At 40.0% G+C, this 17,262-nt stretch overlaps 1 protein-coding gene across 1 annotated transcript in view; it reads left to right on the forward strand.

Moving 5' to 3' along the window:
- Window positions 1–17,262, forward strand: part of relt (RELT TNF receptor) — a 66,540-nt gene that overhangs the window by 30,408 nt on the left and 18,870 nt on the right. Inside the window, exons 2-6 of the mRNA XM_017704119.2 lie at window positions 2,576–2,650; window positions 5,091–5,186; window positions 6,653–6,837; window positions 8,578–8,630; window positions 10,389–10,649. Of these exons, the coding sequence (XP_017559608.1) occupies window positions 2,606–2,650; window positions 5,091–5,186; window positions 6,653–6,837; window positions 8,578–8,630; window positions 10,389–10,649 (640 nt within the window). The 5' untranslated portion in view covers window positions 2,576–2,605. The remainder of the gene's footprint in view (window positions 1–2,575; window positions 2,651–5,090; window positions 5,187–6,652; window positions 6,838–8,577; window positions 8,631–10,388; window positions 10,650–17,262) is intronic.

Raw genomic sequence — 17,262 nt, forward strand, 5'->3', positions numbered from 1 at the left:
ATATAGTCCATAAAGAAAACTTATTTCTCCAGATTTATCACGGTTTCACTGTTCCATATAAAACTCCAATTAAAGTAATCCAAACAAACTAAGTTAAACCAGTAGTATTACTGCTGATTCAGAAAGTGTTACATGTGTTTGGAGAAGCTTTGCTGCTGCCTGTAAGTGATGATACTCATGTGTGTGTGTGTGTGTGTGTGTGTGTGTGTGTGTGTGTGTGTGTGTGTGTGTGTGTGTATGTATGTATGTATATATATATATATATATATATATATATATATATATATATATATATATATATATATATATATATATATATATATAGAGAGAGAGAGAGAGAGAGAGAGAGAGAGAGAGAGAGAGAGAGAGAGAGAGAGAGAGAGAGAGTCCAGTAAAGATATATCATTGGACAATCATTTAGATTTAACCGATATTTAGAACCGATAAACTCCTATATATTTATTGTAGTGCAGAATGTTTGAGATGCTGGGTTACTGCACATTGGATTCTTTTTATTGCATTTGTAGCCCTAAACAAATAAATCACTGCAGTTCAGTGAAAACCATGCATCTCCATTGTGAACATTTCATGATAATCGGACCAATAGAGATGCTTTGCATTGACTTGCATTGAAAGCCAAGATTGTTTTTGCCCTCTCCTGCAAAGTTACCTTATTGGAGATGCATGTTTTTCTTTGGACAGCGATGATGTCATTTCTCTGCAGTGCTAATTAAGGTAGACCTATTGCCAATTTCAACGTTTATAAGTGTTTATGAATCAGCATCCGTGTTTACATTGGCAGACATGTACATGGAAAATACCAGCTGTCAGCATCGGCTCAGTGTTCCTAAATCGGTGCGTCCCTAATGAGCACTTGGTGTACGTTGTTACACACGTTCTAAGGGAGACTGACTGATGTGGATGATGTTTGATATGGCAGCTGAAATGTCGTGTTCATGTGTGTATCTGGCAGTCTTGGTGACTCAGTGTGAAGTGTGTGTTGGTAACGCGAGCAAATTAGATGAATGCAGCAGCCCAGTCTAGATTAGAGCATTCCTCTTGTTCTCTCTGTCATTGTCTCTCTCTCACTCAGTTTCTCCCTCTCTCTCACTGCCTCTCTCTCTCACTGCCTCTCTCTCCCTCTCTCTCTCACTGCCTCTCTCTCTCTCTCACTCTCTTTCTCCCTCTGTCTCTCGCTGTCTCTCTATCTCCCTCTCTCTCACTGCCTCTCTCTCCCTCTCTCTCTCTGTCTCTTGCTGTCTTTCTCTCTCTCTCTCTCTCTCTCTCTCTCTCTCTCTCTCTCTCTCTCTCTCTCTCTCCCTGCCTCTGTCTCACTGTCTCTCTCTGTCTCTCTCAGTCTCTCTCTCCCTCTCTCTTTCACTGCCTCTCTCTCTCTCACTGTCTCTCCCTCTCTCTCACTGCCTCTCTCTTGCTGTCTCTCTCACTGTCCTTCTCTCCCTCTCTCTCTCACTGTCTCTCTGTCAGTGCAGCATTACTGTTTCCTTAACTGTACTTTTTCCGTGAGGTCTGTTGGGGGGTGGTAGTGGGGGGTTCTCAGTGTGGAGGGTGAGGAGTTTATGGCTGTCGTCACATGCACTGTGTTCTGTTTGGACAGTTGTGTGTGTGTGTGTGTGTGTGTGTGTGTGTGTGTGTGTGTGTGTGTGTGTGTGTGTGTGTGTGTGTGTGTGTGTGTGTGTGTGTGTGTGTGTGTGTGAGTTGGGGGGTGCGATGGGGGTCTGAAAGTGAGGATCATGTGAAATAGGGCTCCAGTGGTGGGAGGGGGAGAGTGGCGTATATGTGTGATGTCTTCTCTTCTCTCAGGTCTCTGTGTTGAGAGCGGAATGTAATTTGTTGCTGTTGTCGGAACAAAACCTCGTATCTCCATTTTTGTCGATTTTCAGTTTTTTACATAATTTGAATACACAGTATTATATACTGTGTATATGCTGTAAATACTATGTACTGTTTATACTACTACTGCTCTGCTGCTACTCTACTCTTCCCTGCTATCTCATTCACTCACTCACTCTAACTCTCTGTCTCACTCACTCACCCACTTTAACTCTTTCACAACTCTCACTCACTCACTCACTCACTTTCACTCACTCTAACTCTCACTCACTCTAACACTCTCTCTCTCAATCTCACTCACTTTAACTCTTTCACTCACTCTAACTCTCTCTCTCACTCACTCACTCTAACTCTCTCACTCTCACCCACTTTAACTCTTTCTCACTCTCTCGCTCTCTCACTTCTCTTCTTCCCCCCTCTCTCCTCCCTGCTCCTGCTTGTGCTGTTTTTAGTAACTGACCGGTATGTTGTGTCAGTATAGCACATGCATTAGCTAAAAATAGCATGGCTGACTAAACCGCTGTCCCTCTATAGGGCATCAGTGTGTTTATGTAATACTTTTAGCACTGACTTATTTAGAAGCCCATTCATAGGGAGCTTTACACTAAGTGCTGTTTACCTGCAGAGAGCAGCTGTGATGTCACTGTTGTTCCTGACATCACTGTTGTTGTTGGTGTGTGTGTGTGCTGTTTTCTCATCTTTTCTTCCTCTTCTCCTCTTCCAGATCATATGTTCATAGAGGAATTTGTAGAAGATGATGAGGAACCACCTCTGCTGCTCCGCTCCCGTCTTTCTGATGGTGAGTTTTTCACTTCAGGTGGTGCAGCAGGTTTGTTGTTAAAGCACAGCTGATGCAAAGTGGAGTTTAGATCATTTAGATTTGCGCTGTGCAGGTTTGAAAGAGTCTGCAGTCTACAATGTGTGTGCTTTTGTGTGTGTGCGTTTGTGTGTGTGTGTGTGTGTGTGTGTGTGTGTGTGTGTGTGTATGTGTGTATGCATAAACACTGCAGTTCTCACAGTGTTGTAGCCTCACTGAGTAACAAGTTCTCTCACACATTTACCCACAGTTCAGAGAAGACACTTATTCATGCACTCTCTCTCTCTCTTTCACTCTCTTTCACACTCTCTCTCTCTGTCTCTGTTTCTCTCACTCTCTCTCTTTTTTTCTCTCTCTCACTCTCTTTCACTCTCACTCTCACTCTCACTCGCTTTCACTCTCACTCACTCTCTCTCACTCTCTCTCGCTCTCTCTCTCTCTCTCTCTCTCTCTCTCTCTCTCTCTCTCTCTCTCTCTCTCTCTCTCTCTCTCTCCGTCTCTCACTCTCTGTCTTTCTCTGAGCTCACAGCCTTTATTCACTCCCAGGCTCTGTACTGCAGTAGCACTGATTCACTGCACTGTGGGCACCTCTGTTGCCTTGTCTGCAGACAAACCACCTGCTTAAAGTGACACATCAGCCAAAAATCTTCCTTTAAAAGGGTCAAATGCAGTGTTACTTTACTGTGATCAGAAAGTAGACCATGATGACAGGAAGTGTAAGCAGGTCTTTCAGCAGGAGTTTAGTCAGAGCTTCTGAGTCTCTTACGCGCTTTCCTTTTTTCTCTCACTTGGGGCATCCATTAACCTCTTAAACTCTGTGTAGCCTGGTTCCAAAAACGCCCTTCGCCATATTCTTCATAATTTTCATATTTCATAAGCTACATTCAGAAGCTGGACGTCGTATGAGGCTGTAACTCTTCTTTCCAGTCAGATAGATGGTGATGTCATTTTAAACCCTTATAATAAAAAAAGCTGAACCCAGTTTGTTTTTTTAGTGAAAGTCGACCCGTTTTCCCCCAAATCTGGGCTATAAACTATAAACAGACAGCGTCTCTTCAGTGATCTGCTCTGTAAACATTACTTTTATAAAATAACACAAGGAGCGTCTGAGATTTTTGGCTTTCAGCAGTAAATTGTAAGCTTATAGTGATGTGTGTAGATCATAAAACACATGTTCTGTTCATTTGAGGGGAACTTTTACAATAAATAAATAAAGAAAGAAAGAAAGAAAGAAAGAAAGAAAAAGAAAAATTTGCATTTATTTAATGCAGTTACTGAATTATTTGCCTTACGATTTTGGTTGTGTAAATTCAGATGGACAAACCAAAATATACCCTGGAGAATAAGAGGATGCTGATGCTTTTACTGCCACTGTTAGAATATCAGAACCCGTATTACAGAAGTTTTGGTCTTAGCTTATCTGACAGGTCAAGATAAGTTTTCCACAAATTTGTATTACAGAAGCAAGTCTGAGCTTAATTTAAGAGTCTTATCTCATCTTACAGCATCTTTTTTCATCTCAAGCTAGGAAATCTTAAGTTACTTGATCGAGGTCGACAATCAACTGTCATGTCTGTTACCTAGCAACCGACCATGCGCACACAGCTGAAACATAAACATGTAATCAAGCTAGTTATCCAGACATCTAACTTTAGCTACCGTTTCTGGTGCAACAAAAGTCAAATAAAACTAAATCATGATAAACTGAAATTTAAGAATATTGTGTCAGTGACCCCTGCTGTTTATCAGAGCACGGCCGCTGCCCAGTTTCAGTCTCCATTTCCCAAACGCTTTAGCCGAGCACGCTCACGTTATTCCTCTTAATGAACAGACACCCATTTGGCTATGTCTCCTCGTTATTCACCACCATCAATGTAATATAATCTGACAAGTTTTTGTCAAATATTAACACCTGAAGGCAATAAGAGGGATGGTGGAGTTCGAGTCTGCATCGTCTCAGGCTTTTAAACACTGTTAGAAAACAGATCACAAGTCAAAGCACCGTTTTCAGTGAATTGAAGAACCATTTAATGATACAAAGAACGCTTTAATCATGCAGAGGGTTTTTTGAGTGTTCATGGTTCATTTTCTTTACTAAGGAACCCTTAAAGCACCGTGTTTTTTTAAGAGTGTAACAATACTGTTTTTTTACTGTATATTTTAGTTTACATTATATTTTTACATTATATTTTATTTACATTGTGGTTCAGTTCTGTGCGTCCCCCATGTTGCTGTTTGTTTTGCTGTCAAGATCATGATGTATGTGTATGTATATGTAAATGTGGGTGTGGCATCGTGTGTGGGTTCTGTTTGGATATGCAGGTGTAATTCAGTCCATGTATGCTGGTGGAGGGATGTTGGCACATGTGGGTGTAACAGAGTGCGATTGTGTTATAGTGATGATTTCTGTTTTTTTGTGTAGCTGCTGGGTCCATGGGGGGCTCTGGCTGGACTGCCGTGTCAGTGGGGAGAGGAGTGTGCATGTCTGCGCTGTCCAGCTGGACAGGAGCCGTCTATGGTGAGACTAACACCCAGACAAACAGTCCTATTCAAAACTTCGGATGATGTTTTGTTGATTTTTCTAAGTGAAAATAAGTCAAAACATCCTCTACAGAGAACAGGCTTATTTGTGGAGTTTAACATAAAGAAAAAGTCTAAAAACAAAGTGCTGTCACTTCTGAACAGGCGAATTTTTTTTTTACAGATTTTATCCCCCAAAGATAATATATTCACTTAGTTTTACTTAGAAAATCAAAAGAACATCATTTGTTTAGGGGCGCACAAACTTTGCATATTAAGATATTCCATGAAATCTGTGTTTAGAGTGTAAAATGAACTTAAAACAAAAGATAAATAACTAAATCAACCCAACACCCCTTTAATGCTAAATGAATGAATGTTAAACCTTTTAGTTTTTTTTTCTAAAAAAAATCTTTTAGATCAATAGAAAATCGGCCTGCCTAGTAGGAAAGGGCAATTGGACGATTAGGCCTTCAAAATCCATCATTATTGAGATATCGTTAATGCTTTCTATGAATGTCACGTTTGTAAGCGTCTATAAACACATTCATAACATGTTTTAATGTAATAATAAGGAATCATAAACATGGCTATAAATATTTATGAAAATACATTATATGTTATATATATTATGAATTGTTATTATGAATTTTTTATCAAAAGTACTGTTCATAACACGTAGGGCTCATAGGCTGTATTTGTCTGCTCTAAGTAAAGTGAAGCGTACTGTACTAAAGCCCCCTCCAGTGTTAAGAGTGAGGCTTCAAGTTGAAGTATTTACTGAAGGATTTACTGAAACACTTAAAACATCCACAATAAAGCTCATTACAGGCTTCAAATGTCAGAGTTTAAACTAGTGCTGCCATCAGTGTTTTACCCAATGTAGGAAAGTCAATGCACACCACTGGTAATGTACACCACCGTTAGCCTGGCACTGACTTTACACTGCATAGCCAATAAAACGCCAGCAGAAATTAGTATTACTGTACTGTAGTGGAGTCTTACAGAGTGAAGGGTTCTAGTGTTTGACGTTAGAACCAGTGAGGGAACAAATTACAATGACAGCACTTGACTATCAACTATAACATGTTATTAATACTATTTATAATGCATTAGGTTAACGGTTTATAATGTATATTAAACGTGGCTATGAAGTGTAATTCGGTATAATTTATTTTTATAAACCTTTATAACCATGTATAATGCCTTAGCAATGCATTTTAACATGTTACGAAAGTGTGTAGATGCTTAAAAATGTGACCAAGTTAAAAGTGTTACCGAGATATGTTACATCATAATATGTCGCAGTATACTTTTCTGAGCATATTGTGGATATCGTCAATACTTAAATACTTAAAGTATTGACCAACTGCATGTTTGTACAGTCCTGCCACTCTGTACGTGTATAATTACCCCTGGTTTGTAACGATGTGGTGTCGGATGGTGTGTTTGGCCTGGTTTCAGGCTTGCGGGGAGGTGGAGGGTCCTGATGTCGTGGTGGAGTGTCACATCTGTCCCCCAGGTACTTTTTCAGACATCAACGGCCCGGAGCAGTGCCACCTGCACACGGCCTGCAGGAGCCTGAACCGCTGGACTGTGGCCCCACCCACCTCTCACTCCGATTCAGTGTGTGGAGCCTGTCTGCCAGGGTAAAGATCCCTAAATAAATACACTCCTGATTCCTGTTATGGTGCAAATTTTCACAGTTAACTCAATTGTAGCTGATCAGCCAAGTCATGTTTGGCATCCAGAGTTTGCTTCTTTAGTTTTGCGCTGAAGCTGCAATGATAGTGGAGCTGAGAAGTAATGGAAGCTTATGTAAACTGATTAGCATTGTGCAGACCTCTCAGATGGTGTGGATTTGATTAGTAATCTTGAATAGACTTGATTGTGTGGTTTCTGACACTGACACTGTTATCTATAAACATGAGGACAAAATACAGTCTTCAGTGTGACCATTATTATTTCACCATAACATCACAGGTTTTTCACAATCACTGTATCATTCTGCTGAGACACCGTTGCTAAGCAACAACTTTGACAGCTGTAGGAGACGCTCAAGCCATTTGAACATTTTCACTTCTTACTTTGCCACAAACAGAAAACGGACACTTTTAAGATCACATTTGAAACAACAGCTGATTTGGTCCGACTCTGAAGATGAGACGACACTAAATTCCCAAACTGTTGTCACCACTGAGCAGCTTTTCAGTCGGCAGCTGTGACAGAAGAACAGCTAAACAACCTGGAATCAGCCAGAAATGATCCCAGTACCATTCGCCAAACATGTGGTCTGATCTTCAGAGTCTGACCAAATCAGACTGAGGCATAAAACTGACCCAATAAAAACAGAAAAGCTGCTCAGTGGTGATGACAGTTTGGGAATTTAGTGTAAGGACCTGGAGAACGAACTGCCGGCTGTACAGCGAGTGGGCGGAGCTTGTTACTCTGATGTAAAAACAAGCTGCTCATTGAGGAACTATAATTTGGATGAAGGAACTGAACATTAAAACATATTAAACGCCGAGTTCACGGCCAGTTTATTCATTTCTTACTGTATTTATTTAACTGTTGTATTAAAGCAGTAGAACACTCGAGGAGTGTGTTATCACATCACGGCTGTGATGTTACTTTGCGATATACACTCCCTCTCATGTGCTGTTCGTTAAGTACATAATAAAAGTAATTTGAGACTACTTAAAGGGCTTATTACTGGAACAAACAAACTTTTTTAAAATATGAGGTTGATTTTAATATGTAAACATTGTCAAAGTTTCAAAACAGACAATCCATATGTGGAAATGTTGCAGTTCATTTTGAATTTGTTTTTGTGATGTCACAAAAGCCAAAATGTTTACATTTATAAATGTTCAGCATACAGCAGGTTAGCCCCGCCCATTAACATTAAAGATATAAAGCGAATTTTAGCCTGAATTGCTTTTTGAATGAGGCACAATACAGGGCATCCAATCAAAACAGAGCTCATTTACACATTGCTGCTTTCGAAACAAAACCTCGTATCACCAAAATCATAAGTTACAGGAGAAGCAAAGAATATACTTTACTATTAATGGAAGTCAAAGGAACCAGAAGTTTTTCCTAATAATTTTGAGACCTTTTCGGTTTGTTCCATCATAAATTTTACACACAATGTAAAGAGCAACAGGCTTTTTCACATTATGTCAAAAACGGAAAAACAACAGAAATGGAGATACGAGGTTTTGTTCCGACAGCAGCCACATGTTGTACATTTTAAAGGCACGAATTTGGCGAATTAGATTTTTGCATGGACCTTTCCTCCCTTCTCAGTGTCAGCAGATACAGTAGCCAAACCATCCTTGTTCATTCAGTGTGTTTTTAGTGATTTTAATGGGATTATTTTTGATCAGGTTTCACCCTCTGGCTCCACGGGAAGGATCCGCCCTGCCCGCCTGCGTGACAAGTGAGTCTTCATTTTGTTTCTTTTTTTTTTTTATAATTATTATCTGTCACTTCAGATGTGATTAGGCCCTCAGCCATATCCACTCTGTCTGCTGTGTTTCTGTTCCAGGGCTCCACCATACACACATTGTATTTACAAAAACAAATGATGAGTAACTGACCAAAGGCACGGCCAGCCCACCTCAAACTCTTAGCTGCAGACATGACACTGCCTTAATGCAAAATCAATTTTTCTAAAATCTGCTCTTTTTTATCTTCATTTCTTGCTGTTATTTATTATTTCTATGCTAACCTGAGATAACCAAGCTGAATGTCAGGTGATAAAATGCCAAAGCGTTTATGTTTAAGTTCCTTTCTGCTCATTTTCAACATTTTCTTCTATCATCTGTAGTCTTTGGGATGTTTTTACTCAGAACTGGCAGAGAATCACAAAGTGTCCACAAAAATGACCTTGTGACCTCAGTTTCAGTAGCACAGAAGCTAGCTAGCTGTTCATTTAGTAATAACGTTAGAGCTCAGTTTAATATCGGTCCTAATATCGGATAGGCCTTAACAGTCCAGCCCCACCTTCGATCGGTATCGGCTATCGGCCGATCGTGCCAAAAGCTGATCGGTATCAGCCTCAGAAACACTGATCAGTCCATCTCTGCTTCAGGCTTATATCTAAAATAGTGTTGCAGTTCAGGTGATGGCGCCCACACTGATTGTAGCTTCCACATAATTTAAGGTGAAACGGGAAGTGAGAATATCAAGCTAACTTTCTCTGATTTTCTCACCTTCGACCAATCTCTGTTTCTGTGCAAGACTCGGGTATAATCAGCAAACTGAAGCTGCACCACTTGAGATTTGAGGAGGGTGCTAGTTTAATCCCTAAATTACTTCAGATATACAGCACTGTGTGAAAGTCTTAGGCGCCCAAGACACATTTTCAAAATCTGTTTATTTGTGTAGTTTGTGTTTATTTACTGAGAAAAGTGTTAATATTTGAATAAACTATATAATAATAATAAGTCAGGATTTTCTGAATGTCAGTGTGTTTGTTTACCCATTTTTCAAACGTCTCCTCGAGGAAGCCCAGTATTATATGTAGTTAAAAAGCAGCTCCTGGTTTGACCAATCGGTGCTTCAGTAAATTGTGCTCATGATGTAATTGATGATATTAACAAGTCTCTGTGGCGGCTGTGAAGGTGTAAAGGAAAAATATGGACCCAAGAAATTCTTGTTACTATTTATTGTTTTTATGTTTATTTGAATGATGAATATGACTTTATTCTAATGTATATTGTGATGAACTCACTGCTGAGGAAAATTGTTAAAACATTTGCTTAGATGCCTAAACCTTTCACACAGTACTGTACACTTGGATGTCACATTGGCATCCTGTGGTGTCGCACAAGGGTCTGTAGCGATAGGGTGTCCGGTAGGAGCACATTTACCTACATACAGTACATAAACATTGCGAGTAGTTGCTTTGTCTAGCTTAAAGGGCCCATATCCTAAATAAACTAAAAGCAGTCTTTTCTCTTGAACTCTTTATCCCGTACAATTAAGCAGACTGTTTTATTACTGAGCCTTTAAGACTTGATTTATGTAAATGAACTCTGTTCCGATTGGCTGGCCTCTGTTATGTGTCATTTAAAAAGCAGTCCAAGCAGAAACACTCCTTATAACTTCAGCGTAAATAGGTAGAGCTACACACTTGTAGGCTAAATAGGCCTTTTTATGATGGATCTCTCTCTCTCTCTCTGTCGCTCTCCAGCATCGTCTCTGAAGCGTCTGAAGCGCAATGCGGGTAAGAGCGCCCCCCACGGGTCTGGAGTTGGTGTTGCGAATGCCACTAATGTGCGCAGCCCTGAGGAGAAAAGTACGGAGTATGCAGTGTTTGCTCTGGTGCCCATCTTCTGCGTAATGGGTCTGCTGGGGATCCTCATCTGTAACCTGCTGAAAAAGAAGGGCTACCAATGCACTGCAGAGAAAGAGTCTGGAGACGAGGAGGCAGCAGCAGCACCTCAGAAAGAAGGTACACAAAAACGCACACAGTCATGTTTCTTTTCACAAGGTGATTTTCCACAGTGAGGGCTGTGTTGGTTGCCGTTTTTAGCATTAGGAGCCGTGTCTCACCGGTGTATGTTACTGAACGTGGGCCATGACGAGAGAGTAAATTCACCATTACACTACGCCAATTACAAAACACACTACACAGTGCAAAACTACTCTATGTTGTAAAAAGTGATTATTGATTATTATTCTCATTCCCAGAGTTTAAAATACACTGTATTTCCAAAAGTATTCGCTCGTCTGCCTTCACACGCATATGAACTTGAGTGACATCCCATTCTTAATCCATAGGATTAATATGATGTCGGCCACCCTTTGCAGCTATACCAGCTTCAACTCTTCTGGGAAGGCTTTCCACAAGGATTAGGAGTGTGTTTATTGGAATTATTGACCATTCTTCCAGAAACACATTTGACATAGCGATTGACTCTGCAGAAAGTTGGTGACCTCTGTGCACTATGCGCCTCAGCATCCGCTGACCCCACTCTGTCATTTTACGTGGCTGAGTTGCTGTCGTTCCCAATCACTTCCACTTTGTTATAATCCCACTGACAGTTGACTGTGGAATATTTAGTAGTGAGGAAATTTCACGACTGGACTTGTTGCACAGGTGGCGTCCGATCACGGTACCACGCTGGAATTCACTGAGATCCTGAGAGCGACCCATTCTTTCACTAATGTGTGTAGAAGCAGTCTGCAGGCCTAGGGGCTTGGGTTTATACACCTGTGGCCATAGAAGTGATTGGAACACCTGAATTCAATTATTTGGATGGGTGACTGAATACTTTTGGCAATATACTGTACAAGAACAGACACTAATATTAGGGATAAGATTTAAATGAATCGCATATAGTTAGTATTGCTCTCTTTGAGGCATGTGGGTAATTCTCTTTAAGGCAGTAACTGTAATGCCATTACAGATGTTTAAACTGTGAAGTGTTACTACTTTGTTACAGAAAAGGAAAAACATGAACGCATTACTTTATACCACATTGCACATTTACATTCAATCAAAATTGCACATTATTCTTAACTGACCAGATACAGATGTGGACACACAAGTGTGTATACACATACTTCACTGTGTACATACAAACTGCACTGAGAATATTTGCAAATGTAGATTTACCAACTGCAAGTGTTTTCCAGGAAATGCATACATGGGAAATGGAAACATCAAATCGGAAATACTTTTCTGTTTTTCTATGTTTGCAGTATTTGTATATATTTGCTGTCTCTAGGAAGTGAAAGTCAACGGCGTTCATTGTTCTGAGAGGCACATGAGGAACAAGCAGAGATGCCTAAGGCTCGGGTTTTGTGGTTAAAAGCCTCTCAATACATGATCAGGGCATAAAATACTGCTTTTTCATGGTGAATGAGGAACTGAGCTCCCCTCAAGTGTCTGTGTGACTTGGGTGAGACTGTGTATGTGAGTAATGATGAATAAGAAGTGATTGTACGACGGGACGTTCCTCCCACAGCTGCAGCTGAGGCTGATTCCACATTACAGGGTGATGATGTCAGGAAGGCCATGTGGAAAAAGGGCTTTTTCTTCCCTCTTCTGGCCGGAACGCCAGTGAGTGTGCATTTGTGTGCGCTCTTAAAGTGATACTGATCTTTGTGGGGATGAACTCCGGAAAAACAGCCGTACTCATAATTTGGAAAATGCTTAACAGGTTAAAATCTCATCACCTTTAGGCAGACAATCTCAAAAAGTTCATACCTTCATGCCTTCAAAAGTTGAAATTGGAAAATTTGTACTATTTTGTACATTTTTGCTTCTTTTGTGTTGCGACTTTGGTTTTCCACTAGACAAATCTGGTACCTGGTACTAAGTACTATTTTTGGTACCACCTCTGACTTTGTTCTCTTCTCTAATATTATCTCTACAAAGTTTAATGTGTCAGCAATAACCTTACATACATTCTTTTATCAATGAGTGCGTTTACATGCGTTCAGTAATCCAGTCACAATCAGATTTCTGCAGTTATCTGATTATTCGAATGGTCATGTAAACTCTCACTCAGATTTCTTAGATCAGAGTAAGGTCCAGAAATCTGATAAAGAGGCTGGATTTTAGCTCAGTAATCAGATTTCTCAATGCTGTAAACTCTCACTCAGATTTCTTTCGGATTCCTCAGACCGACTATGGGGGGAAAACAGACTGCTGTACCAGAAATAAGCGAGCAGCGTCGCTGCGAGACGCAGCAGAACACTTTGAGTGACAACCAAATACATGCTTGATGAAATGAAAGATTTAAATATTCTTCATCTTCTAGATGATTTATTTAAATATTTTCAGCTAAAGTGGTGCAGTATTTATTTAATTTTTAAGTGGCAGCATGACGTTTGAGTCAGTTGGCCGGTTGTAAAGCAGAAACCCAGTTACTTCCTGATGTCGACTCCGAGTTTTCCCATTGTCTGATTACCCGAGTGCACATAAACACGTTGTGGGCAAATCTGGTACCGGGTACTATTCTTGGTACCACCACTGTTTATGTTCCAAGTGAGCTGAGCTGATACCAAAAGCTGATGTAAAAGCTCTACAGATGACTGATTGGTTGGAGAGTTTCTAAGCACATATGCTAACGTTAGCTAGGTTAGCGTAGCCACTTGCGTCACCTGGCACCCGGCAGCTCCATCTCCAACATTCTTTGCCCAATATATCCACTCCAAAACAATACTATAAACTACAATACACAGTACAATACAATAAAATACAATATATAAGTGCAGCACGATATATTGCAATCAATACATAGTTCAATGCTCATTTAGACCAGAGGGCCTCCTCACAGGACAGAGCCAGGTACATTTGGCACATTTTCCTACTCTAATGCACCAGGTTTCAACGTGATTCAGGGATTTTAGCCCGGTTATGTGGTGTTTTTACAGTTGAGAAATGACTCAATGTTTCTAGACTGTGGTCTCATTGTATAAGCACCTCAGAAGACATAGAAAACTATAGTGTGGCAAAATCTCATATGTCTTAATGTAACTCAGGAGGAAATAAAAAAGGCAGGGATGGATGGAGGGAAGGATGCCCACTTGACATAAATATACAGAAACAATATAGACTAATACAAAACAATAACAGATCAGCATGTGGCCAAGTATCACATTAGTGCATCAGTAACATAGCGTACACACTCCTCTCTGAAGTTGCTTATTAAAAAATTTTTACAGGAATAAAAATCTCTTTAGTCTTTAAGTCAGACAGTTTGGCATCAGCAATCGCTCAGTCAGTGACTTGAACGTTTATGACCACTAAGAACACAGTGCAGTGGATGGGTGTGTAACCCCTGGGCAGACTGCTGGTTTCGGCCTTGTTCTCTTCTCGAATTTTACCTCTAAAAAGTCTAACATTACAGGAATAACATTGCATGCTTTCTTTTATCAGTGAGTGTGTTTACATGCACTTAATCGTCCGATCATAATCTGAGTTTTGCAGTTATCTGATGGCAATATAGTGCACATGCATAAAAGTGGCGTAGCATTAACCTGCATTCAAGTAGAAGTATTGCTACTGAACAAAAACTCCCGCACCACTGAATAACCCATAGAACTGCGCTCCTTTGCATGATTAAAGGGTTCTGTGCATCATGAAACGGTTCTTCAGATTGATGGAGAACGTGCTACAGATGGTTCTATATAGAACCTTGTTGGAAAGGGTTCTGTAAAGCACCAAAAAGCAATTCTACTGTTACAATGTGTTGTTCTATATAGAACCATGAACGCTCAAAGAACCCTTTGCATGGTTAAAGGTTTCTTTGTGGTTTCTTTGTATCATGAAATGGTTCTTCATGCTGATGCAGAGTGTGGTTTTTGAAAAGGGTTCTAGATATCACCAAAACTCTTCTGTTGTCACAGTCAAGCCTTTTCGAAAAGGTTTAATATAGAACCAAATAAACCAAAATTTCCATCAATCTGAAGAACCCTTTCATGATGCACAGAAACTGTCAATCATAAGGGTTCTTTGAGCGTTCGTGGTTCTATAAAGAGGCATTTTCTTTACTAAAGAACCCTTGAAGCACCATCGTCTGTAAGTGTGGAGGATGATTCAAAAGGTTGTCTGTGCTCATCGAAGGGCTTTTCTTTATTATTATATGAAATACCACATGCAGAATTACACAGTGACCAAAACAGCGTTGCAGTTTTCTGTTTTAGATTCTACAAAGTAGCTCCACTCCTTTACTCTTAAGCCTTTATATCCACCGAAAAGTATATCTGAAGTCTTTAAGTGGGCTACATTTCCTTGCTTCTTTAAAATAGGAATTTGATGTAGTAAATATTGTTCCAAAACATACTGTTTACTCTCCATACATCCCATATGGAAATTATGCAAAACAATGCTAATATTCAGCCTACCGAGGTTTAGCCCCACCCATTCATGCTGAAGTTATAAGGGGTGTTTCATTGACCACTGCTTTAAATGAGGAAAATTACAGTGCAGCAATTCAGAACAGAACAGAAAGCGTTTACGTATCGCTGTTGTTGGAATAAAACCTTGTATCTCCAAAACGGTAACTTTACAGGAGAAGGAAAAAAACTACTTTACTTTTAATGTAAGTCAATGGAACCAGAGTTTGTTCCAAATCATTTTGGCCCAGTTTTTTAGTCCTGAAAAACTGAAAAGCTTTGTTTTGTTTGTGGTTTTGTTCCAACAACAGCGATATAGTCCTAAATGCACATTAACAAAAACAGCCAGTTTAATTCTCAGGGGAGATAGATAGATAGATAGATAGATAGATAGATAGATAGATAGATAGATAGATAGATAGATAGATAGATAGATAGATAGATAGATAGATAGATAGATAGATAGATAGATAGATAGATAGATAGATAGATATTATTATTTTTATGTTTTTGAATTATGAATATGAATTTATTCTAATGTATATTGTGATAAACTCACTGCTGAGGTACATTGTTAAAAAATTAGCTTAGAAGCCTAAAGCTTTCTCACAGTGCTGTCATTACACATAAACTTGCATAAACTATGCAGGAAAATAGAAATAAATCTAGACATAAGTTAAAGTACAAGAGAAATAAAATAAAGTATAAAAGCATATCTGTTTACATATTTAGATGGCATATGAGACAGATTAGCTGTGTTTACAAGAAAAAGTTGTGTAACAGCTTTAGACCCTGCCTAAATATCCAGAAAAGAAAGAAAAAGTGGTAAAAAGACTCTGTTTACAAAAAAAGACGCAGACACGGAGCTACTGAAACAGACATCCACCTCGAGTGGCGCCGGAAGCACAGCAACACGGTCGTGTAAAAATAAAATTGACTGTTTTTGGTTCATAAAACTACACAGGTGTGATAAGTGGACTTGGGGGTCATTAGGGTGTACAAGCAAAAGCCTTTAGATCAATAAGCTAAGATAATCCTTCATTAGTCCCACAGTGGAGGAAATTCACAGGGGGGGTTTCATTAAATGATAATCACCTTCAATCAGGTGCATCTGAACTTCTGATTGGTACTTCAGCTCTTATTGTAATGAACCCATGGTCCTAATCAGATATCTGGAGGAATGTTGTGGTGTTTCTTTGCTGTGCATAGTATGGGTGAAGTGAACTGCACACTTCATTCTGTAACTGAGCAACACGACACTCCGTCTCTCCTTTTCCTGATCAATAATTCAGTCACCAGGCTTCTTGGCCATGTGTACAGGACTCTGCTGTTCTGCTGTGTTGATTTTTGGCTCTAGTCCCTCTCAGCTCCTGTGCAGAGGCCTTATTAAAGCAATAATTCAGGCAAACCTGCTTCTTCCCCATCCCCAGAATGACATGGCTCAGCCCAGATGTGTTTGGTGTCCAGAGTTTGCTTTTTTAGTTTTGCACTGGAGCTACGAGGCTAATGTAGCTATCAGGTATTGGAAGGTTATCCCCCACCAATTAGCATGGATTACTTGTGTAATATTTTAATACTCACCAATCAGGCATAACATTCCTTGTTTCTACACTCATTGTCCATTTTATCAGCTCCACTTACTGTATAGGAGCACTTTGTACTTCTACAGTTACAGACTGTAGTCCATCTGTTTCTCTGATACTTTGTTACCCACTTTTACCGTGTTCTTCAGTGGTCAGGACCCCCATGGACCCTCACAGAGCAGATACTATCTGGGTGGTGGGTCATTCTCAGCACTGCAGTAACACTGATGTGGTGGTGGTGTGTCAGTGTGTGTTGCGCTGGTCTGAGTGGATCAGACACAGCAGTGCTGCTGGAGTTTTAAACACCTCAATGTCACTGCTGGACTGAGAATAGTCCACCAACCAAAAATATCGAGCCAACAGCGTCCTGTTGGCAGCGTCCTGTGACCACTGATGAAGGACTAGAGGATGACCAACAAAAACTATGCAGCAGCAGATGAGCTGTCATCTCTGACTTTACATCCACAAGGTGGACCGACAAGGTAGGAGTGTCTAATGGATAATAATGTCATGCCTGATGGGTGTAATATTACCTTTGTTGCTGTAGATAACAGTATCGTTTGTTTATAAAAAGTCAGAAATTGGTCGGATGTTAGCCTCCATAACATTAAATAAACATTAGTGTTTATTAAC

The sequence above is a fragment of the Pygocentrus nattereri genome, chromosome 7 (genome assembly GCF_015220715.1).
Source record: "Pygocentrus nattereri isolate fPygNat1 chromosome 7, fPygNat1.pri, whole genome shotgun sequence".
Taxonomy (NCBI): domain Eukaryota; kingdom Metazoa; phylum Chordata; class Actinopteri; order Characiformes; family Serrasalmidae; genus Pygocentrus; species Pygocentrus nattereri.